Genomic DNA, 25,193 nt, shown 5'->3' with positions numbered 1-25,193 from the left:
TTCTGTGCCTATACTACCTATCTCATATCAAGGATGGATCCTTTGAAATACATCTTTCAGAAGCCAATGCCCAGCGGCAAGCTCCCCAAGTGGCAGATCCTGTTGAGTGAATTCGACATTGTCTACATAACTCAGAAAGCAGTCAAGGGACAGGCACTAGCAGATCACCTTGCGGAAAACCCCGTGGACGGAGAATACGAACCCTTGAAAACATATTTCCCAGATGAAGAGGTAGCATTCATAGGAGAAGATATTGTAGAATCCTATGATGGTTGGAGAATGTTTTTCGACGGAGCAGCAAATTTCAAAGGAGTTGGCATAGGAGCAGTCCTAGTATCAGAAACCGGTCAGCATTATCCGGTGTCTGCCAAACTCAGGTTCCCGTGCACCACCGAGTACGAAGCCTGCATCTTAGGGCTCAGGATGGCCATCGACATGAACATTCAAGAGTTGCTAGTAATTGGGGATTCAGACCTACTCATACACCAGGTACGAGAAGAATGGGCGACCAAGAATTCCAAGATACTCCCTTATCTGCATCACGTACAGGAGTTGAGAAAGAGGTTCACAAAGACAGAGTTTCGACATGTTCCCAGAGTCCAGAATGAGTTTGCCGATGTATTGGCTACCCTATCGTCCATGATACAGCATCCAGACACGAACTTCATTGATCATATTCCTGTGAAGATCTATGATCAGCCAGCTTACTGTGTTCATGTCGAAGCAGATGAAAAACCTTGGTTTCATGACATCAAGGAATATTTGGCAAAAGGAGAATACCCAGAACTTGCAAACACTACTCAGAAGTGCACACTTCGAAGGTTGTCCAATAATTTCTTTAACAGCGGAGGAATCCTATATAGGAGGACTCCTGACTTAGGATTACTAAGGTGTATCGATGCAAAAGAAGCATCTAAGCTGCTAGAAGAAATCCATGCTGGGACTTGTGGCCCGCATATGAACGGCTTTGTTTCGGTATAGAAAATACTCCGAGCTGGTTACTTCTGGATGACTATGGAGACGGATTGCATCCAATATGTCAGGAAATGCCACCGTTGTCAGGTACACGCAGACATGATAAAGGTACCTCCCAATGAGCTTAATGCAACAAGCTCACCATGGCCTTTCGCCGCTTGGGGAATGGATGTTATTGGACCAATCGAACCTGCCGCTTCAAACGAGCACAGGTTCATCCTAGTAGCAATTGATTATTTCACCAAATGGGTCGAAGCAGCATCTTACAGAGCAGTGACCAAGAAAGTCGTGGCAGACTTTGTCCGCGATCGCATCATTTATCGATTCGGGGTTCCAGAATCAATCGTCACTGATAATGGCTCCAACCTCAACAGTGACTTGATGAAGGCTATGTGTGAAACCTTTATGATCAGACACAAGAACTCCAGAGCCTACAGGCCTCAAATGAATGGAGATGTGGAAGCCGCCAACAAGAAAATTAAGAAAATACTGAGGAAAATGGTAGAGAAGCATAAGCAGTGGCATAAAGAAGCTATCATTTGCTTTATTGGGGTACCGCACCACAGTCCGCACATCAACCGGGGCAACTCCTTATATGCTGGTTTACGGTACATAGGCAGTTATTCCCGCCGAAGTAGAAATTCCTTCCTTAAGGATTATACAAGAAGCTGAGCTCGACGACGCAGAATGGGTGAAGAGTCGTTACGAACAGTTAGCTCTTATAGATGAAAAGAGAATGAATATCAGAACAGAATGTCCAGAGCCTTCAACAAGAGAGTCAAGCCGAGACAGTTCACACCAGGACAGCTAGTATTAAAGAAAATCTTCCCGCATCAAGATGAAGCCAAAGGGAAATTCTCTCCCAACTGGCAAGGTCCATACATGGTTCACCGGGTTCTGACAGGAGGAGCCCTTATACTTGCAGAAATGGATGGAGAAGTTTGGCCGAAACTTATTAATTCGGATGCAGTCAAGCGCTATTATGTGTAATCTTTGTGCTATATGATGTATTTTGAACTACGTCTGACCTGATTCCCGTTTAAGAGGGGATACATAGGCAGCCTTATGGGTTCGGTCACAATTCAATAAAATTTTCATTTCCCCCCGCAATTGGAAACTGGGGCAGAATTTTGAGGAGGACCCTCAAAATTCCGAAGTAACTTCAGCCAGTCATCGCAAGCAACCGTCAGAAGCAGCAACCCATTAAACTGGGGCAGAATTTTGAGGAGGGCCCTCAAAATTCCGAAGCAAGAGAGGTTGCAATGTCCTGAACCACGTCACAGTCGTCGGTTCATCTAAAAACTATTTCTTAAATATATACTTATGTCATATTTTTAACAAACTCACGAACGTTTATTAGCAAAATCGCTATATTCAGAAACGTTGCCCCTATGATATATACCGTGTCATCAGATCAAAGCCGAACAGGGCTAGCAAAAGTCAGCGGGGACACGAACTAACCTTTCCCCTTTACAAAACTCATGATTTTTCTTTGGATGCAGGCACCCAAGTCGCAAAANAGTAATTCCTTTTATAGGTCTAATTGATTGTTGCTGTATTTCCTAAGTTAAAACCTTTCATCTTCTGACTTGGTTCATTCATACCAAATCTCAGACCTTGTGATTTCTTGGCTGTTAATTAATTTTCTTTCCTTAAATTGTACAACCGTGTATTTCAGAGACCTTGTCCTTAATAACCTTTATGTACTTACCCTCAATTGCATGCTTTACACAAGTGTTTGATTAATTTCTTTCCTTAATTGTGTTATACTCGTTTGAATTTGAATCCCTTAATTAAAGGGAGTCTTATGTGATTGATTTACAAACAGTCTTCAATTATTTTCTTACCTTATTTCCTCATGACCTCCACACTATAAATACACGACCCCTCTTTTCACAAAGCACACACGATTAACACACTTCAGACCTCACAATTTCATAATCTCTCTTGAACTCACACTCACAGTATTCTGTCTTCCTGTTTGCACTTTGGCTTTTACAAGATTACTGCCTTTCCTACTTGTTTCTTTGAAACTGGTATGTTCTAATTTAAGTTTCAGCATCACCCCAATGTGTTTACTTACAGTTTTCTTTTGTATCCATGTCCACTTTATTATTTTCTGTGGAGTTTGATATTTAGTTTAGTACTGCCTATGTTCTACTGCTTGTTTCTTTTATGAATCTTTGCTCCCTATCCCATTACCCCTATGTGTTTGTGAGTGGTGACTCAGGGCATGGCAATATGAGTTGTTGTCCATGAACTGAGGTCTGAACCTTAACCTCCAAACAGGCTGGAGGGTGTTCCAGCACCTCCCATTACTTAGTATGCCTATCAGCCTGCTCTCCTTATGCTCTTGCAAATTCCCACTCCCCTACACCCTTATGTGTGTTGATTTTTAGTTATTCCCCTTTTCCCTTTCACCTTTCAGAATTCCCTTCTGCATTTACACTCTCTCCTAGTTTCTAAGTTCTGCCCCTCTCTGGCGAGCCTTGCCTTGGGACCTTGAGTTCCCTATGAACTTGGACACCTGAGGGCTGGCCTTTCCACACTGCACTATTGTCCTGATTTGGTAATGTATTTGGGGTGTAAGCACTGCCCGGAGTCCATGAGGCTCTTAGGGAACTCTGACACACCCCAAATGAGAGAAAGGCTTTGAAATCTGATCTTTGGAGTTGGTTTACTTCCTATTTCAGACAGGAAGACTGAATCAGGCTCTCCTTGGTTGTAATTTTCAACTTCTGATGTATTTTTTTTCTTTATTTTCTTTGGACTGTAATAACTTTGTAACAAACTCTCGGGGATGTTTAGTGAAAAGGGAGGGGTAACTATGCATGAAAAGGGTAGATAACTTGCCTATATGAATCTCTAATTTCAGTAGTTCTCATATAGTTACCATGCATATAAGACTTATGCACTTTCATATAGTTACCATGCCTATAAGACTTATGCATTTTCATGTAGTTACCATAAGATTTCTGCATCTCATTTAGCTATCATGTCTATAAGAAACTCTGCATTCTCATTTAGATACCATGACTATAGGGATTCTGCACTTTCATGTAGATATTATGTCTATAGCTTCTGCACACGCACGTAGAGAATATGCCTATAGGTCTTTTCTGATTCTTGCATACCCGTTTTTCACTAGGCAAACTTATCTATAGGCCTTAATAACCAAAAATTGTAATCAGATATCACGTCACGCTTAGATATCATGTTATAGAATTTCTGTACTCTTCTATGTCTATAACAACGTTTTAAGTTGACAAACACATAGAAAGCATGCCTATAGGGGTTCTAATTCAAATCTAAATCGCCTCGCTCGTTTGTAAGTTTAAACTGTCAGTAGTAATGCATTATCAATTGCAGAACTCATACTACTTTTGTCAAAACTGGCAACCTTTTACTAAATCAATCCGAAATCAGCTTACCTCTTTGTTTCTGAAATCAGTAGATATCATGCCTATAGGTTCCGTATAACACCTAGGCAAGCCTTAGGGTAAAAGTTATAAACTGCATCAGTCTCTATCACTTACGACCAGCAGGCAAGCCTAATTCGGACTTCTTATCTGGAAATATGTGATAAATCAGCCTGCCCCCAGCTTTTAAGTTTAATCAGACCTTAATCAGTACGCGCAAGACATGCTAAACTATATGCTTTTCTTTGATCTAAGGAGGCCTGTTTGAGCCTTATTTGTTTATGTGCTTCGCCATGCTTGTCATATGTGTTCTTTCTTGTCGCCTTAGTATTTTTACCTTTGAAACTACAAAAGCCCAACATCCCTTCCTTTTAGGATTAGTAGTCCTAAATGCCTTCGGGACTGATAGGATTGGGCGAGTAATAGCATGCAATAAGAAAACGAGACTATTCCGCGCTTTAATACCTTAACGGGGTGGGAATGGGTAGATATGGATATGATGACCACGCGATAACACCACATGTATAAGTGATTACCGGGTGTTGTGTGGGGTGATCCATATTATTTATAAACCTAGGACCCCCCTCTCTTTTACTTGTTTATTTCCAAATTTCAAATTATTTTTCTCAAAATTCAGCTTTCCTTCTGTTTCTTTTTACCTCCATCAATTTGCAACCATTATGTGAAATCCCCTCTTATTTGAAAGTCTTACTTGCTTACGTGTTATTTGCACTTAAAGTCACAACAATAGTTTGGCCGGGAGCCACACTAGTGGATCCTAATGGGTGCCTAACACCTTCCCATTGGAATAATTTCAAGCCCTTACCCAATCTCTGGTTACTTGACTCAAACCCTTCTTGGTGTCCTAATGCACTTAAATCATTAGGTGGCGACTCTTCAATTCAATCCAAAACCCAATTCCCAAAAGGGAACGAGTTGTCTTCCCAAATGTCATAAACCCGATTTCTACGGAGGAAAAAGGGGGCGCGATAATCGTCGGTGGGGTCGACATTCCGCAGGGACCCATATTCAAACGCATTAAGTATCAATCACCAAGGAAAAATGAACCCGAGATAATGTGCCTGAAGGCTCCTTATCATTCAACGACGAAGAAGCAAAAGGAGTTTCTCAGCCACATAACGACGCTCTGGTAATTTCCATCTTACTAAATAAAGTTCTAGTTAAGCGTGTTTTAGTGGATCCAGGTTGCTCGGCGAATATCATCCGATCAAGGGTCGTGGAGCAACTCGGCCTACAAGATCAAATCATACCCGTAGCTCGAGTCTTAAACGACTTCAACATTGCTAGTGAAACAACTAAATGGGAGATTATTTTACCGGTGAACGTGGCTGGAACCATTCAAGATACCAAATTCCATATGATCGAGGGCGACATGAGGTACAATGCCCTACTCAGAAGGCCTTGGATCCACAATATGAGGGCAGTCCCTTCGACTCTCCACGAAATGATGAATTTCCCGCCGTCGGACGGTGTAAAAATAGTATATAGGGAGCAGCATGACGCAAAGGAAATATTTGCGGTTGATGAGGTAACACCGATATCAACACTATGTGCCTCGAAAAGGTCGAGCATCAAAGGTAAATAGGAAGCCAAATAGCAATCACAGCCACCAGCCTCGACCGAATTAGGGAAGCAAGGGATAGAAGAAGAAGAAGAAGAAGAAGAAGAAGAAGAAGAGGATTTTCTAACTCCTCGAACTTTTATTGTTCCCAAGGATTCTGACGCCACAAAATTAACGGTCGAAGAGCTGGAACAGGTTATATTGATCGAGTACTTACCCGAGCGAAAAGTATACCTGGGAACGGGATTAACCCCCGAACTCAGAAAAAAGCATATTCAATTTCTTATTGATAACATAGATTGTTTTGCTTGGTCCTATTTAGACATTACAGGGATCCCACCGGAGATAACGACGCATCGGCTAAGCCTTGACCCTAGATTCAAACCGGTGCAACAAAAGAGAAGTCCCTAGTCCGAGGTAAAGCACGCATTCATAAAGGATGAGGTAACTAAACTTCTCAAAATAGGGTCCATTCGGGAGGTGAAATATCCCGAATGGTTAGCCAATGTAGTCATAGTCCCTAAGAAAGGTAACAAACTTAGAATATGTGTAGATTTTGAAGATTTAAATAAGGCTTGCCCCAAAGATTCTTTTCCACTGCCTAACATCGATCGCATGAGACGCCACGACTGGCCACGAGATCCTTACCTTTATCGATGCCTATTCTGGGTAGAATCAAATTCAAATGAACCCGGAAGACCAGGAAAAGACTTTATTTATCACCAAGTATGGAACATACTGTTATAATGTAATGCCCTTCGGGCTAAAAAACGCAGGAGCTATGGTTCCACCTAACTATGCCTTATAAAAAGGACACGCAGATGTTGCAAATATAATCTGAGTATTTAGCCCAGAGTTGAACCCACAAGGAATTAACCTATCAATTACTCTCGTTAGACTTACTAAATTCCACGGAATCAACTTCCCAAACGTTGTGAATAACAATTGAAGATGTTTCTACTAACTAAGAATGAATGTAAATAAGCAGCTGAAAACTAACTATGATTAAGTTGTAAACAATTAAGAGAAGGATCTAAGGTTATGATTTCCCCTATTGATGGAATCCCTTCCGGTTATGCTTCACATAGATTTGCCTAATCATCTATCAATCATGAGCACTATTATTACCGTAAATCTCTCCCGAGTAATCACAATAATTTACTAGACGCACTCTCCCGAGATACGCTAGCTGGCTTTGTTTATTATAGCTCACTTTAGATCACGCCCAAGGCTTCGTTATCCCTAATCCCGCCTTTAAACCCTCGGTTATTGATCCCTCATATACTTTGGGAGTGGTGTTATTCAACAATTACCTAAATATGCACTCTCTCCCGAGTTATGCACACTAAATAGGCACAGCTAATTGAGGATCCTGTCAATTAACTAAAATAACAACATAGTTGAACAAATAGAGATTAAACCGGGCAAACTATATTAACATAACAAAAAGTTCATCCTTTTCAATAGGTTCCATCAAAACCCTAGACTAGAAAATTAGCTACTCATCACAAAACAAGATAAAACTACTATATTATTCATAATGGGTAATAGAAATAATCAAAAGAAGATAGAAGAATTCTAATGTTTTGTTACTCTTGTCACACTTGTTCTTGCCTCCAAAGTAGTCTAAAAACAAGCTTAAAACAATCTTGGGCGAGTTCCTAAAGCTTATAAGGGTTTCGCACAAGTTTTCCCGAATTTACACTTTGGTCCCCAAATTCCTGGCGAGTGAATAGTGCACCGCGGTCGCGGCAAGACCGCGGTGAAAGCTGAGTATTCTGCCGCAAGTACTTGATCCGCCACGGTTCTACCGCTGTTCCACCGCGGTCACGGTAGAATTTGCTCAGTCAATTTTCTTGCTTCTTTGTGCTCGGGTACTTCTTGAGTGGCCGTTTTCTTCACATTTTTGCCTCCAAAACACTCCGTGGTGCTTCCTCACTTAGAATAATCCCTACGAAACAAAAGAACACCATTTAGAGCATTTTATTGGCAATTTGCCTATAAAACAACAATAAAGGATGATAATATTAAGGTGTAAATATCATCTATATAGTCTAATATCATTTAACTAGAATGGCTGGTTTACTGTTGCCTCTATATATGATTATGTGGGTTTGTTATCCAAACGAATTTGACTGAGTCTGGTATTTCTCTCTTTTAATTCCCTGTTCTCATATATAATTTCAACTGATAGAATTGGTTTCTGAATAGTTTCTGTTTTGGTGACCGTAAGTGTTCATTTGAAAGTTGGCTATTTTAGAGAATCAACTAAAGTTCGATCAATTCTTGGAACTAGTGCAATAGAAAATGTTACTATCATTGCGTATAGACTGATGGACTCGTTATCATGTCCATGAGTTGTTTTTGTGAATGTGCGCAATTTTTATCATGGGTTCACTCTTACTTGAATTAGTTGAGGGACGTTTGACGTGGAAATGTATGCAAATAAGCATCGCAGGACTCATATTTGCTAATTGAGTTGCTACTCGATTTTATGGTGATTCAGATCATTTGTAGTTGTGTTCGATCAGGTTCATGTGATTACTATATTCTTTCTTTTATTTGTTATCAGTTTGAGGCTTACCCATATGTCATTAATCTCCATAACTCATGGCCCTCACTTAATTAATTTTAATTCTTTAAAAATCGATGTGTGCCACTTAGTTAAATTTTCCATGGTTCTCGCAAACTTGAAAGTGCGTAGTTGCTTTAGGCGCGCTATTTAAATTAATTTCCTCAAACTCGGGTGTGCATTTCATGCGACCCAACTCCAATTCTCAAGCAACGTTAAATAAAATGTATCGTGGAACGCGGGTGCATTTCATGTAGCGTGGTTCAAGGCGTATTTTAAATAACGTTGAATCTTCCTAAAATTAATTCAAAGCGGCTAATAAGTTAAAAATGTACCATAGGCTACAACATGTATTAAAATCAGATAATAAGTCAATTATGATAGTTTAAGCGACCGTGCTAGAACCACGGAATCCGGGGATGCCTAACACCTTTCCTCGGGTTAACAAAATTCCTTATTCAGAATTTCTGGTTCGCAGACTTCAAAAGGAAAGTCGAATTTTCCTCGATTTGGGTTTTTAAAATAAATCGGTGACTTGGGACACCAGAAAACAAATCATCCCAAGTGGCGACTCTGAATAAATAATTAATCCCATTTCGAATAATGTCACTTAAATTAGAAAAACTCCATTATACTACCTTCGGGTGTGTAAAAAGGAGGTGTGACAGCTCTGGCGACTCTGCTGGGGATCATAACCCAGAACTTTTGGTTCAGGGTTCAAGAATTCGAGCTTAGAATAACTGTTATAGTTGGTTTTATTTATTATCTGATTTTTATATGTTTGAGCCTAATGTGCTAAATACCACTTTTTACCGCTTTCATATTTATTGAACTGCATATAAAAAACTGTTACGAAACCCTCTTCTCCCCGAGTCTTCTAAATCATCTAGGAAGTGTGCACTTCGTGTGACTTCTTTTCTGTTAGAGTCATATCCCAATTTTAGAACGAGGTTCGGATAAGTTGCAAAGCCGGTGAAGCTTCTGTATTTCCGATACGTTGTCCCCCATCGGCTCGAGCTGTCCGCTCGGGTAGGGGTGTGCATTCGATTTATCGATTCGATTTTGACCCTTATCGATAATTATTTATCGATTATCGATTTGTACATATGCTTATCGTTATCGTTTCAATAAGGTTTCGATTTTTTCGATTTCGATTTATCGATTTTGGGGGCTTATCGATTCGGTTATCGATTACACCAATAAGAAAATTTGCGGGATTCCACGGAAAATATATCGCTATAAACGCGCCTAACTAATATGGACAAAAAGAAGCTAAAATAAGAAGAACACCATTTATAATATAAAAATTGTGTCAACAAGCACATGGAACAAAACTAAAGTAAGGGATCAAATGTATGCCACCAGCACTCCAACGGTATAAAAAAAACAAAACAAAACAAAACACATCATCACGGCTAATTCTGTTTTCCATTAATTTGAACTTCATTCCCTTGATCTTTAAATATGATCATTCCTTAAATGTGGTAGAGGAAATAATAGGGTAAGGGACTTAGGGTAAAGGAAAGGGTATAGATTAGGGAAAATAATATTGTATAGCCGCTTTCAAAATAGTAACGGAATATATATACATTCTGTATGTTATATTAATCTACACAAATAGGTAATTACTCATTTAACAAGTGTCTACAGTCTAGGGGTGTACATTCGATTTATCGATTCGATTTTGACCCTTATCGATAATTACTTATCGATTATCGATTTGTACATATGCTTATCGTTATCGTTTCAATAAGATTTCGATTTTTTCGATTTCGATTTCGATAACAAATAATCGATTCGATTTATCGATAAACCGATTCGAATGCACACCCCTACGCTCGGGTAAGCCAGATTTAGAACAATACACCCAGGTTTTAAAACCTAGAATAACATAGCCTTATGCCGGATCCCTAGTAGGAACGTTTGTTTGCATCACGTGCATCTGACTTTGGGGACTCAGCACCGGGGTTGGGTCCGTCTAGAACAGGTGTACCCAAATTAAAAAGACCATCCTGATGCATCTTACGTGCTACTTGCGCATCTGTTTGTTCCGGCTTGCATGTTGACCGGCTTCTAGAATAGGGAAAGAAAATCAAAAAAAAAAAAAGAAAGGAAAAAAAAAAAGAAAATCAAAAAAAGGGTGAGAGATAGGTATTTAGAAAATTCTGAAACTCTGCCGAAATTCTGAAAAAAAAGAAAGAAAAGTCATTTCAAAATGAGCCCAAAATTTCAAGTGCCATGTTTCCCGTGTTCTGTTAAAACTGCCTGAACTACGCGGGTTTGATTCTCACCGGATGTGAGATACGTAGGCAAACCTCATCGGTTCCGACCCCAATTTTCAAAAATTCAAAAATATTTTCCTTTAGTTTTCTTTAGAAATCTTTCCTTAGAAAAAAAAAGAAGTTTTTAAAACTCAAAAAAGAGTAGTTTCTTTCTTTCTGAAGTCTTTCATACGGAAAAATGAAATAATAATTAAAAAAATCAAGGTCCAAAATACGGGTTTCCTTCATTTTGAAGTGTTTTTCCCGCAAAAAAAAAAATCAGAAACAAAAATCCAAAAATATTCTTTTCTTCTTTAGAAATCCTTCTTTTATAAATGTCCATAAAAAATTTTAGAAATAAAAGTCCAAAAATATTTTCGCTTTTCTTTAAAAGTACTTTCGTAAATTAAAAAGAGAGAGAAAAAAAAGGGAAGAAGAGAAACTCAGAAATCCGAAATGTTTTCTTAAAAGTGCTTCTTTCGAAAATCCACAAGTCAAATCAAAATCCAAAAAAAAAAAATAAACAAAAATATTTTTCTACCTTTTTAAGAAGTCTTTTCCCAAATTCAAAAAAAAAATCAGAAAAAAAAAAAAAGAAAAAAAAAATCTTTTCCTTGTTTAAAAGTCTTTCTTTCAAAACAAATTTTTTTTTTAAAATTGAAGTCCAGAAAATATTTTTATTTTTCTTTAGAAGTACTTTTGTAAATAAATAAAAGCTCAGAAATTTAAAATATTTTCTTAAAAGTCCATCTTTCGAAAATTAAGAGGCAACATCCGAAATCCAAAAAAATAATATTTTCTTTCTTCTTTAGAAAAAGAGAAAACAAATAAAAATTCTAACAAAAAATATTTTCCTTTTACTTTTGAAATTCCCAAAGTTCCAATCAAAAGTAAAGGAAATTTTTAGAAGTCTTTCTTTCAAAAATAAAAGAAAAATCAAAATCAAACATAAAAAAAAAGTATTTCCTTTCTTCTTTTAAAAGCATTTTTTTAAAAAATTCCAAAAGAAAGAAAAAAAATCGTCAAAAAAAAAATCAAAAATCAAAAAATAATTTTCTTTTGCCTTAAAGCTTTCATGGTCTGAGTTTTATAAAAAGTAAAAAAAAAAAGAGTTAGCTTAGTTACTCCATTCTCGATCTTCCCGAACTACGCAAGATCTGATTCATGCGGGGTCATGATACGTAGGCAATCTCCATTGGATTCGATCATAACTATAGAATTAACTGAGTGAAAAATAATTTGAATAAACAAGAAAGAAAAAAAAATGAGTGAAAAAGAAAGAAAAAGTGAAAAAAAAGAGCGACAAGAAATAAAAGAGTGACAAACAAAAACAAAAAGAAAAGAGAGTGCCAAAAAATAAAAGAGCGGCAAAAACGGAAAAAAAAATCAAGAGTGATTACAGAGAGGCAGAATTGAAGAAAATAGGTATAGAGTGAAAGGGGTTAGTTAAGGCCGGGATGAAACATGCAACCGTTCAAACACACGGTAGAAGCGTTTAACTGTTAGGTGCATTGCATCCTTACGTGCGATTTCCTATATGTTAAATGTTTCAAAACTAACAAGGTTGTTGGATGTGCAAACTAGCCAGGTTTTGGTGGTTGGTTTAGTATGTAGTCTAGCCTCCCCTCATTCACAAGATCCAAAGGCACAGATGGCCTCCGCAAGCAATCTACCAATCATCGGTCCTGAGGATAACCCGGCATCGGCTATTCTGCAGCTAGAATCAGCAGTTGCTGAAGAGAATAAGATGTTGCATCTCCGCATATTGGAAATGTGGGACGCCTGGTCTAATAGTAGGGAATCGCCAAGTGCAATCCCTGGGTTCCCTGAATTGATCCCCAGGTCAGGTGAGGTTACCAATGCCCCTGTGCCCAACCCGATCATCCCATGCGGGCACCCTCCAATGCCCTCCAATGATCCTGGCATGCCTTCTGTGGTTCGCCCCCAGGCACCGGCTTCAAGGGCACCGCCTCCAATGTTCATCTTTCAGGGTCCACAACTTCAACCAGAAATAACATATGTGACCCCGTACTCTTTCACTCAACCTCTGCAATATGATCTTTCGGTGGAGCAAGGAAAGGTTGTTAAAAATCCCGAGCACGAGGAAATGGCTCAGAAGATGAAGAGCCCGGAACAAATCTTGAAAAACATGCAAGGTCTAAGTGGCCAAAAGAGTGTCTCATACTCTGACCTCTGTATGTTTCCCCATGTCCACTTGCCATTTGGCTTCAAGATGCCAAAATTTGAAAAGTACGACGGGCATGGAGACCCGGTCGCTCATCTGAAACGATACTGTAACCAGTTAAGGGGTGGTGGTGGAAAAGAGGAGCTGCTAATGGCCTATTTTGGGGAAAGCCTCTCCGGAATTGCTTCTGAGTGGTATACGGATCAATAAATTACTCATTGGCACGTGTGGGACGATATGGCCCAAGATTGTGTTCGCCATTTCCAGTATAATATGGACATCGCTCCCGACAGAAACTCTTTGTACAATATGAAAAAAGAAACCGCGGAAAGTTTTCGCGAATATGCTGTCAAATGGCATGAGCAAGCTGCCAGGGTAAAGCCTCAAATGGATGAAATTGAAATGGTCACTGTCTTTCTACAGGCCCAAGAGGCGGACTACTTCCAGAACATGATGTCCGCTATGGGAAAGCCGTTTGCTGAGGTTATCAAAATTGGAGAAATGGTTGAAAACGGTTTAAAAACAGGGTGAATCTTGAGTCATGCTGCCTTTAAGGCCACATCACAGGCTGCTCAGAGTGGTTCGGAGAGTTTGATGAACAGAAATGGGGTTGAAGAGGGAGCCATGATGGTTTCAAGCTCGAGGGGGCCCCGCAGGTCATTCAGCCAATCATATGTGCCTCCTGAGGTCCCTCAACATTATTATCCCTTTCAAGATGTTGCTTATGCCGTGGCACCACCTCCTTATGCGATGATGAACGCGCAACCTTACCCGCGGCAACAACATTATCCATAAAATCGAGCTCCACCTCCCAGAAATGCCCATCCTAACCAAGCTCCATATAATCCTCAACCAAATGATCCCCAATACAATCCTCGCCCAAGAGAGCCTTTCAGAAAGAATCAGTTCACCCCTATTGGTGAATCGTATTCAAGCTTGTTCCAAAAGCTAATCAAGGTAGATCTATTGCAGCGAGTGGCCCCGAACCGGCCGAACCCCGAGTCCCCCTCGCACCGAGCTGATGCTATATGTGAATACCACTCTGGAGCAGTGGGACACAGTACAGAGGACTGTTGGACCCTCAAAAGGTCAGTTGAAGATTTGATTGAAGATGAAAGAATTATTTTTCGGGATGAAGAAGCTCCTGATGTGATGAACAATCTGTTGCCTGCCCACAACATCGGGCCAATAGTCGGGATGATTTGTGAAGCTGAGGAATTTGATCCGGCACTGAAGGCCATTGCAGCCATTGCCGAGATAGAAGAAAAGCCAAAAAATGGTTGTCAAGCATGAAAGTTCCCCATCAGACGGGAGTCTTAGTAGCCAGTCTTGCTATCCTTTCTGCATCCGGATTATCTCAGGGTGTGATCCGGATGTTTTACTTTATTGTCTTACTTTCCGATGTAAACCCTTCTATCTTCAAAAATTGAAAAAAAATTAATTAAAAAAAAATTAAAATAAAAAATCAAATGAAATTAATATTTCATTGTCCAGGAATGTCTCTTTTCTTAATCTTGTCATTTTTCTTATTCTCTTTTCAATTCTATTAAAAGCATATTTCAATAACATGACATGCTTGCGGACTTCATGCCCAGATCCTGAAACGCTGTCAGACCTCAAAATAATGAATCAAGAATTAGATCGCAATGAAGATAAGTTTAAGAAAATAAAACAAAGAGTTGGAACATCTGAAGGAAAATTGGTTCTAGATTGGAAAGGTCCATACATTGCAACAAGAGTACTGCCAAAAGAGTGCGTTGTACTTGGGATACATCGAAGGAAATGTCCCTGAAACAACTATCAATGCAAATGCAGTCAAAAGGTACTCTGTTTGATCCTCCATATAGCATTAATGTTCTCCGGTTGGGATGAAGAAGGCTTTTATTCTCGCTACCCAAACATTACCAACCATTTGCAAACCCTTTGAGCCGGTTACTCTTCTTTGATTACCCGATTTGGAACTTGAAAGTGTTACTGTAAAAAGTTTGATTGAAAGAAAAGAAAAGAAAGATACGAAAATGAAAAAAAAAGAAGAAAAAGAAAGATGCAAAAGAAAAAAAAATGAAGAAAAGAAAAAGAAAATGAAATGAAAAAATGAAAAAAAGGAAAAAAAGGAAAGGAAAAAGAAAAAGAAAAAGAAAGAGAAAACAAAACAGAAGAAAAAACAAAAGAAGATAAAAAAATAAAACAAAGTTTCCTTGAACTACGTTCGACTTGATTCCGAAAGGATACGTAGGCAGCCTCTTCTGGGGTTCAGTCACACCAAAATAAAAATCCGAAGTCCCCCAAAAAGTGAAACTGGGGCAGATGTTATAATGGTTCGGCGATGATCTCGCCCAAAAGGTTCCAAAGTTGTAACTCAATCCAAATCCTTTTTACCCAAACCCTGTTCAAGTCCTTCCGATCAATCGGTGAGAATGTTCAAGGATCAAAAAATACAGCTACTTGGATCCGATACAGTCAAAATGAGAGAAATAAAATGAGAGAGTCTTATTAGTGAAAACCCACATGGGCACCGTAAGGTGATGGTAAGCAGAGAAATAAAATGAGAGAGTCTTATTGGTGAAAACCCACACGGGCACCGTGAGGCGACACTAAGCAGAGAAACTAGAAATGAGAGTCTTGTTAGTGAAAACTTGCAAAGAGCACTACAAGGCGATGGTGAGAAGAGAAATGAGAGAGATCAGCTCGTGAAAACCCGCAAAGGGCGTCCCTGATCGAAAAGAGGATCCTCACAGCCATCGGCATCAACAGAGTCCTGGCAAGGTTCCTCGACTTCAAGGCAAAGTTGTGATGAATTTCTGAGAGTTGGACGGTTTACACAAATCAGGCATCCAGCCCAAAAGGCATGTCATGTTCATTGAAGTCCGCATGTGCTCCAGATAAGTCCTTCTTTCCTTTCCCCGAAAGGGATACCTCTTGTTTAAATTCATCCATTCCATTGCTTGTTTTCTTTGGATCCCTTTCGGTCTAATTCTATTCTGAAACTAACATAAAGAAAGGATGGTAAGACTGATTTACAGGGCTTTCGTTTGATACAAGCTAATGTGCAAAAGGCACCCAGCCTCGTCAGGGGAATCAAGTCGACCTCGACTGGCCATGGCGGCTGATGCTTCGAAATCAAAACTTTCGGAAGGAGAAAATCAAATTGAAGTGCCTATAAAGGCAAATGAAGTTGAAAAGGTTGTGTCCCACGTGGCTAACCGTCTTGGCGAAGTTTTGAAAAGCCAAGGTACCCAAATGATTTGAAATTAAAGTTGGAAGAAAGAAGCCAGAAACGAAAAGCCTACGAAGGCAAAACAAAGTTGAAAAAGGTTAAGTCCCACGCGACTAGCCGTTGCGCCAAAGTTTGAGGAGCAAAAGTTCCCCAATGCTCCGAAGTTTAAAAAAAAAAGAAAAAAAAAAGAGAGAAAAAAAAGAAGAAGAAGAAAAGGAAGTCAAAAAGGAAAGGCCCGCAAAGGCGAAATAAGTTGAGTCCCCCGTGACAAATCGTCATGGCAAAGTCTGAAAAAACCAGAGGTTCTCCAGGGCCTGAAATGAAATCGGTCCTCAGGGACCGAGCAGTTGCAGTTGAGATCTTCATCAAAGAAATTGGGCTGAGAGCAAGTGGTTGAAATAATCAAGGCCACAAAACCAACCACCATTTCAAACTGACAAATTGTTCTTTGTTTGAAAAACATGAAACAGGTGTAATTCAAAGCAACCTTGCAAAAAGCAGGTGCAACCAAAAAGAAACTGCGCAAGGGCTAGAAACAGCTTTGCAGCAACAATCCAAAAAGGGAAGTTCCTTCCAAAATTATTTCTCACATTTAATCATTCTATGAAAATAAAATAAAAATATAAGAAGAAGAAAAATTCAAAAAAAAGAATCATGGTAGCCTAGGGTCCCTAATCTCTAGCTATGTTTTCCCAACATAGGGTCCCATTCCCTAGTCACTGCCAACATAACCTGGTAGTATTCTTCAGTATAGGGTTCCACTCCCTAGTTGATCCCCGGGATAACCCGTGGACCTCCCCGGCATAACCCGATGATCTTTTTCTTTTCCGGCATAACCCGATGACTTTCCCGGCATAACCAATGGACCTCCCCGGCATAACCCGTGGACTTTCCCGGCATAACCCGTGGACCTCCCCGGCATAACTCGTGGACTTTTCCGGCATAACCCGAGGATCTTTTTCTTTTCCGGCATAACCCGATGACTTTCCCGGCATAACTCGTGGACCTCCCCGGCATAACCCGAGGACCTTTTTCTTTTCCGGCATAACCCGTAGATCTCCCCGGCATAACTCGAGGATCTTTTTCTTTTCTGGCATAACCCGATGACTTTCCCTGCATAACCCGTGGACCTACCCGGCATAACCCGAGGACCTTTTTCTTTTCCGGCATAACCCGATGACTTTCCCGGCATAATCCGAGGACCTTTTCTTTTCCGGCATAACCCGATAACCCCCCCCCCCCCGGCATAACTCGAGGACCTTTTTCTTTTCCGGCATAACCCGATGACCTTTCCCGGCATAACCCGTGGACCTCCCAGGTATAACCCGAGGACCTTTTTCTTTTCCGGCATAACCCGATGACTTTTCCGGCATAATTCGTGGACCTCCCCGGCATAACTCGAGGACTTTTTTCTTTTCCGGCATAACCCGATAAACTTCCCCGGCATAACCCGTGGACCTCCCCGGCATAACCCGAGGACTTTTTTCTTTTTCAGCATAACCCGATGAACTTTTCCGGCATAAGTTTGGAAACGGATTACTACAAAGCTATTAGAAATGTAGATTAAAACTAGTAGAGATTCGAACATCTGAGCACAGGGAGTGGAAACATAGCTCTTAACTCTCAAGTTTAGATGAATTACTAATACTTTATAATCACCCAAATTTTGTATCGTGGCAGAGGCTTTATTTATAATCCGTGATTTGCGTCTGACACGTTATTAGAGGCGGAGCCAGGATTTCAAGCTTATGGTTTCAGGATTCTAATCTTTTTAAGTTATTGGGTTTTTAAGCTCCACCTCTGCACGTCATAACATATTTGCACCATGCACAAGGACTGGAAATCAGTGTCACCATGTCTATGAATTAGCAACAAGTTCTTATTTCTGGATAGCTACCATGAATAAAACTTCAATTTCAAACTTTTCATTTCGATATTTGTGGATCAGAAACAAAAAGGCAGAAAGACTGGTGAGTTCTTGATCCACTAAGGTTGGCTCACTTCAAGCTAGGGGTGGGCATAAAATTCGAAAAATCGAATTGCGAACCGGACCAAATTAATTTGGTATTTCGGTTTCGGTTTTTTTCGGTATTTCGGTCTATTTCGGTATTGCAATTTCGGTATTTTGGTACGGTCCACGGTATTAAAATTCTGAATAACCCAGCCCACTGCCCATCGCCCCAGCCCTAACGACCAAGCCCAAACCCTTCTTTATTTAATTTTCAGCACCAGCAATGCCCCAGCCCAACTGCCCAAGCCCACTCTAAACTCTAAAGGTTAGCTTAGCTGGTTAGGGACTTATGGCATTAGCATTTAGAAATTTAGACTTAGACTACAGTATAGTCTTGAGCGGCGATTTGGCAATTTGGGCATTTGGCGATTTCCGACTTTCGACCTCCGACTCCTCAGTCCTCACTCACGCTGCTGTTGCGACTTGTGAACTTGCGATAGTTTCAATTTTCAAAGGTATGTTTCTACTTTCTAGCGATGGAAATGAATTTGATGAAGATTTCTAGCGAGTTCTGCTGTTGAGAATCATCTCAACTTTTTCTCCTTCAGCATAACAGGTAAATCAGCTAGCATGTCAGAATTGACCAGCCTCAAAAACATGTATAAATACGACGAGTTGTGATACTTCATGGTTTACCTTCATCTCCGCAGATATAGAAGGATGATAAATGACACTCTTACAGATGAAAATTATGTATGGCAGTTGATGACAATCTACACTCAAAATTTTACAAGTGGAATTTTAACTCAGCAGGATAAATAGAAAGGCTTTGCCTTACAGAGTAATGGCAATCAGTTTTAGATGACTAGATATATAGAAATAGAAATAATATAGTGGTCTCTACACTAAACTTGGGTGTATGGTTCAAAACAGATGGAATCCATTAGTATGACAACGCCTTTTGGAGCTGAGACTTAACTATAGACAACTTTGTTGCCACCAGAACCTGGAACCAGATCAAGTGGAGATATGCTACTTGAGGCCATGGGGATGTTACATAGTCTGTACATTTCCCTGAGACTGAGTGTGAGATTTGGCTGCCCCTTCTTTCCATCCTTTTTGACGTGCCCTCATCTCCCACGTAGCAGTCAGTTTCTTTTGTGCCAATAAAGCTACATCAGTTTTTTCCCTTGCCTCTTCACATGTCTCCATTCCAAAATTGCACTTGACTGCCTCTTTCATATATTGGGATGTCAACTTTTTTGCTTCAAGAAGTGCCATGTCAGCCTTCTGTTGATTTTCCAAGGCCTCAGATTCTCGCAATTTAAGTTCCTCCGACAACAAGTCAGCAAAGTTCTTTTCTGTGTCTTCACCAACATCTGGATCACGCTTAGCACAATCTACAAAACATTGAAATAAGAACGGAAATCCAAGATTTTAGATCTCAAGTCACAAAATATAAATTTCAATCCTCAAAAAGTAGAGTTAATGGTTACTAGAATGAAAGAGAAAAAATATAGGAGGTTTGCTGTTAAAGTGAAAGAGCAAAAATATAGGAGGTTTGCTGTTAAAGCGAAGAAATTCAAATCTTTTTGATAGGACGATTTGGAAAATATTTTAATTTAGGTTAACACATTCATGAATCAAAGGCATAGAAATATTGCTAAGAACTATAAAAATAAAGCTTGATAATCATTGAACCAATATGAAATTCACTAATTTGGCCCAAGATTAGAAGTTGAAAACTATAATTTTGAATTAATGGAGATATTTTAGCAGGATTTTGATTCCATATTTGCAGCTATCAAAATATAGAAAGCAAGACAGTGGCAACAAATTGATTTCTGCTTCATTTAGAAAGGAGATCAAAACAAACTATTGAGATCTTTTAATCAAATGACCAGATTCACAAGTGGGTCTTTAACAAAATGGCCAGATTCACAAAATGGGTCTTTAAGTAAGTGAGTGAGAAGATTAACAAAACGGGTTCACAAAATGTAAAAATTCTTCTTAGTTAAGGGCAAGATAAGAGCAGATCAGGGGCAAATGTGAGTACCCGGCGGAATGAAAAAGAAGGGTTCAGAATTGCAATCACAATTACAAGGAGGGCAAGTAGTAACTGAAGAAGAAGAAGCAGCTATGCCTTCCATTAACTGCCAATACAAAGGTGGACCTAAAATATAGGTTGCTAAGCTTATTGCCATTAAACCCAATATTGTTTTCAACATCTTCGGACTACATGCTGATCGATTCAACGCCATTGGTCCTCCTTTGTATTTGCCTTATGAGTGGGAATTTTTTTTTGAGTGTACAGATTGTTAGTAGTAGAGACCAATAGCAGGAGATGAATGAGAGTGTGGAATGGAGATCAGCTATTTCTCTCTCTTCTACTTTTTCAACAGTCGTGACGCGTTTGGGAATCTACAGTCTCGCTCACGGTCTTGCACAACTTGCTCACGTTCTTGCTATGCCAAGTCAGCCTTACTACACTCAAGATCGCTAAGAGAATGGAAGAAAGAACGCAAGAGAATTGTTAAAGAAAGCTTTGTATTGGAGAGAACTTGAATTGTTTGATTGATGAATTACAAATGAGTGGCCCCCTTTATATACTAGTCTCCTAGGGGCTAGTGTGTAAATATTAATTATTATACAAGTCCTTGATATTTACAAGATAAGGGCTTTCTCTAGAATTCTCTACAAGCCTAGAAGATTCCAAGGACTTTCCTAGCAAATCCATAAGGATCTAGGTTCTTCCTACGGAAATATCCATACTTATCTAGAATCTTCTCACAATGCTAGCCTTCTTCTTATGTAAGCTTCCACATGGTATTAATATATGCCAAATGGTGCCTATGTGGCATGATGACATGGCGGGTCATCACACTCTCCCCTGTCACACCTCCTTTTTTCACTACACCACCCTGAAAGGATCGTGTATAAGGGAGTTTTTCCAATTTAAGTGACATTATTCGAAATGGGATTATTTATTTATTCAGAGTCGCCACTTGGGATAGGTTTGGCTTTTGGTGTCCCAAGTCACCGGTTTATCTTGAATCCCAAATCGAGAAAATTTTTGACTTCCCGAGTGGAGTCTGCAAACCAGAAATTCTGAATAAGGAATTCTGTTGACCCGGGGGAAGGTGTTAGGCACCCCCGGATCCCGTGGTTCTAGCACGGTCGCTTAAACTATTATAAATGAATTAATATCTGATTTTAATACATGTCATCCTATAGTGCAATTTTAAAATTATTTACCGCTTTTGATTAATTTTAAAGAAATTGAACGTCGTTTAAAACATGCTTTTGGATCACGGCACATGAAATGCACCCGAATCCGCGACCCATTTTATTCAACATTTTGGGATTTGGATTTGGGTCACATGAAATGCACACCCGAATTTAGGAAGATAAAATTATTAAAGAACGTGCCTAAAGCGACTAACGTGTTATTAACTTTGTGGGAGGCCATGAAAATTCGCTAAATGGCACGTCCTGAGTTCTAAATATTTTAATGTGAGTATTTAAACAGGGCCATGCAATTTATGAATTTTATTTGGCGCGGCGCACCTCGATTTATTTTAAAGGCCATCCTAAAAGGGACTATTATTCTCTATTAAAGATTGTCTCTAAAGTCCTAATTAATTAACATTATGAATCAATCGTTGTTCAAGGCATTCAAACAAACTCGGGCCTCAAGATCAAGTCCAAACTCAAACAAACAGACCTTCAGGATCGAAGACCGCTTAATTCAAATTTGCTACTTAACTTGGAAGGCCCAAGCCCATATAATAAAATTAAATCAATAATTCCAAATACAGCTTCAAGCATCCAGTACATTGGGCTTCAAAAATTAGCCCAAGAGTGAGGGACAATTCTGGACTGTTATTGTATAACTGGGCCATGTTAAATCAATTCTTTATGGCCCACACGGTCCAGGTAATAATCAAATTAAACTGAACTAGCTTTACTAAATTAATAATGATTCAAATTATAAACTAATATCTGGACTTAATTTCTGATGCACATGAAACATGAAACTAGAATTTAAGAGAAAGCTAATGATGGACGTTGAGATGCAATCTCACATACAAATAGAATTGCAACATTTTATTCATGTGAATCCACTAGGCTAACGGACCTCTCATAAACAGATATGAAAATCATTGACCACTGATATTGAACGAAAAATAGATCACCTGTAATTCTTAAATGCCTAAGCTTAATGAATTACAAGTTTTCAATTCCTTCAAATGACTTCAAATGCTCAAATCGCAGGCTAAACCATAACAAACTCTCAATTTCGAACTAATAGGCTAATAGATCTACTCAAATTCCTATAAAGTCCTGCTTCAATTACAATAACCTATATGATGTGTATAGTAAGCTATATGCAAACAATAAACGTCCAGTTTTCAATTACAATGTTTCCAAAGGGAAAATGATAGAAATCATCCTACAAATACAGGGAGTTATTGAATGAAACAGTAATTCTAGTGCACAAGCAGACATGTAAAACATAATAGATCTTCTAATCCTCTTATTTCCTTCTTCAAATCAGCCTTTCAACAGTACATAGGGATTTTGAGATGTATGTACCTGGAAATGTGTTGAAAGTAAGAAGATGAAGGATCAGCAGCAGTAAACAGCAATTAACAGCGGCCTAAGGTTAACTTCAAACTCAGAGAGTGATACCAAGCAAACAGGGAATGTTTTCCAATAAACACCCAAACTCAGCTTAAGCGACCCAAATTGAACTCAAAATAACCTCCTGGATCCTCTAAAACTTCAACTACTGAAGATATAAGGAACTTAAGCCATTTGACCTCGGATGAGCTGTGATTTGGCTAGATTTTTCAGTNATTATCTCAGTAAGAAGTTCACCCCATACGAGGCCCGGTATTCTCTGTTGGAACGCACTTGTTGTGCTCTGACTTGGGTAGCTCAGAAGTTGAGGCACTAGTTCTGTGCTTATACTACGTATCTCATATCAAGGATGGATCCTTTGAAGTACATCTTCCAGAAGCCCATGCCCACTGGCAAGCTAGCCAAGTGGAATATCCTGTTGAGTGAATTCGACATTGTCTACGTGACTCAGAAGGCAATCAAGGGACAAGCACTAGCGGATCACCTTGCGGAAAATCCTGTGGACGGAAAATACGAACCCCTGAAGACGTATTTTCCTGATGAGGAGGTATTATTTGTAGGAGAAGACATTTCAGAATCCTATGATGGTTAGAGGATGTTTTTCGATGGTGCAGCAAATTTCAAAAGAGTTGGCATAGGAGCAGTTCTAGTGTCAGAAACCGGCCAGCATTATCCGATATCCGCCAAGCTCAGGTTCCCCTGCACTAACAATATGGCCGAGTACGAAGCCTGCATCTTAGGGCTCTAGATGGCCATTGACATGAACATCCAATAGTTGCTAGTGATTGGAGATTCAGATTTGCTTATACATCAGGTCCGAGAAGAATGGGCAACCAAGAACTCCAAGATACTCCCATACCTACATCATGTACAGGAGTTGAGAAAGAGATTCACAAAGACAGAATTCCAACATGTCCCCAGGGTCCAGAATGAGTTCGCCGATGCATTGGCTAACCTGGCCTCTATGATACAACATCCAGATAAGAATTTAATTGATCCTATTCCCGTGAAGATCTACAATCAGCCAGCTTACTGTGCTCACGTCGAAGAAGAAGCAGACGGAAAGCCTTGGTTTCATGACATCAAGGAATATTTAGCAATAGGAGAATACCCAGAGCTTGCAAATACTTCTCAGAAGCGCACGCTTCAAAGACTGTCCAATAATTTCTTTCACCGCGGAGGAATCCTGTATAGGAGGACTCCAGATTTGGGATTACTAAGGTGTGTCGACTCGAAAGAAGCATCTAAACTGCTAGGGGAAATTCATGCCGGGACCTGTGGACCACATATGAATGGTTTTGTCTTAGCCAAGAAGATACTCCGGGCAGGTTATTATTGGATGATGATAAGTTAGGATTTTAACATGATTATACCCCTACTTGCTATTGCTTTTGTTATGAATTTCCACAAAATAATCCCAAAATCCTTACAAGTTGCGCTTGATTGCAGGTTTGAGCGACAAGATGACAAATGTCAAAGATCGGCTCAAAACGGAGTGAAACCTGCCAAGTGTCAAAGACCAATTGAAGTGGGGAACAAGAAGACCTAGCGCGGACCGCACTATTTTGCGACGCGGCCGCGCTAGGAGATTCAGAGACTGGGTCATTCAAGGGCAATCTGCGTGGTCCGCGCTCCTTTTTACGCGGTCCGCGTAGATGAGATTCAGAGAGATGGTGTTTTTGCCAAAGTACTGCCACGCGGCCGCGCTCCATTTCTACGCGGTCCGCGCTCCATTTCTGCGCGGTCCGCGGTCCCAACTTCGGAGAACAGAGTTCAAGAGTCCAAGAGCCAACGCGGTCGCGCTCCCTTTTTGCGCGGTCCGCGCCTACCCCGCAGGGGCATTTTTGTCCAGATTTTCTAGCTCGGTATAAATAGATCTTTTTGACATTTTTAGGTTATGTTTTAGCTGCTGAACGAGAGCTGCGCTCGTGAGAAGTATTTTGTAGCCTATTTTGGCAATTTTACTCTTGAATATCATACATTTTAAGTAGTAATCAATTATTATGTTCATTTCATCATCTATTTCTACTGTTTCTTCTTTAATTATGTCTAGCTAAACCCATTAGCTAGGATTGTGGCTCAACCCTAGTGTGGGTAGTTAATGGGTGTTGCATTCTAGGGTGAGATTGAGATTGGGTATTTGTTATTTGGGTTGATTTTGTATTTCAATCTAGAATTTGTGGTTGCAAACATGAATTCAAGCTTAGTGGGTCTAACTCTTCTTGAGAGAGAGAGAGAGTCATATGACCTAAAAGTTAACCCAACAAGGAATTGGGATGGACCCATGAGAATGGTAATCCCAATTAACGGGTTAAACCTCGAAAGAGTAATTACCCTACTTGAGCCCTAGTTGCCCGGTCTAATTGGCCTACCTAATTGGTCTCGAG

At 39.8% G+C, this 25,193-nt stretch overlaps 1 protein-coding gene across 1 annotated transcript; it reads right to left on the bottom strand.

Moving 5' to 3' along the window:
• Positions 1-19,063: 19,063 nt before the first annotated feature.
• Positions 19,064-20,423, bottom strand: LOC109205906. The gene is made up of 2 exons (XM_019368665.1): positions 20,264-20,423; positions 19,064-19,565 (listed from the first exon to the last, which is right to left on the bottom strand). Exons 1-2 carry the CDS (start codon positions 20,421-20,423, stop codon positions 19,216-19,218), a joined length of 510 nt encoding a protein of 169 aa, XP_019224210.1. The 3' UTR covers positions 19,064-19,215.
• Between the last annotated feature and the right edge of the window lie 4,770 nt (positions 20,424-25,193).

This window comes from Nicotiana attenuata, unplaced genomic scaffold (genome assembly GCF_001879085.1).
Source record: "Nicotiana attenuata strain UT unplaced genomic scaffold, NIATTr2, whole genome shotgun sequence".
Taxonomy (NCBI): domain Eukaryota; kingdom Viridiplantae; phylum Streptophyta; class Magnoliopsida; order Solanales; family Solanaceae; genus Nicotiana; species Nicotiana attenuata.
This window is presented reverse-complemented; position numbering and strand designations above follow the sequence as displayed.

Coding starts and splice junctions, on each gene's coding strand:
- LOC109205906 (XM_019368665.1), bottom strand. CDS start 20,423: ATGGCGTTGAATCGATCAGCATGTAGTCCGAAGATGTTGAAAACAATA. Junction 19,566..20,263: donor AGTTACTACTTGCCCTCCTT/GTAATTGTGATT, acceptor TTCAATGTTTTG/TAGATTGTGCTAAGCGTGAT.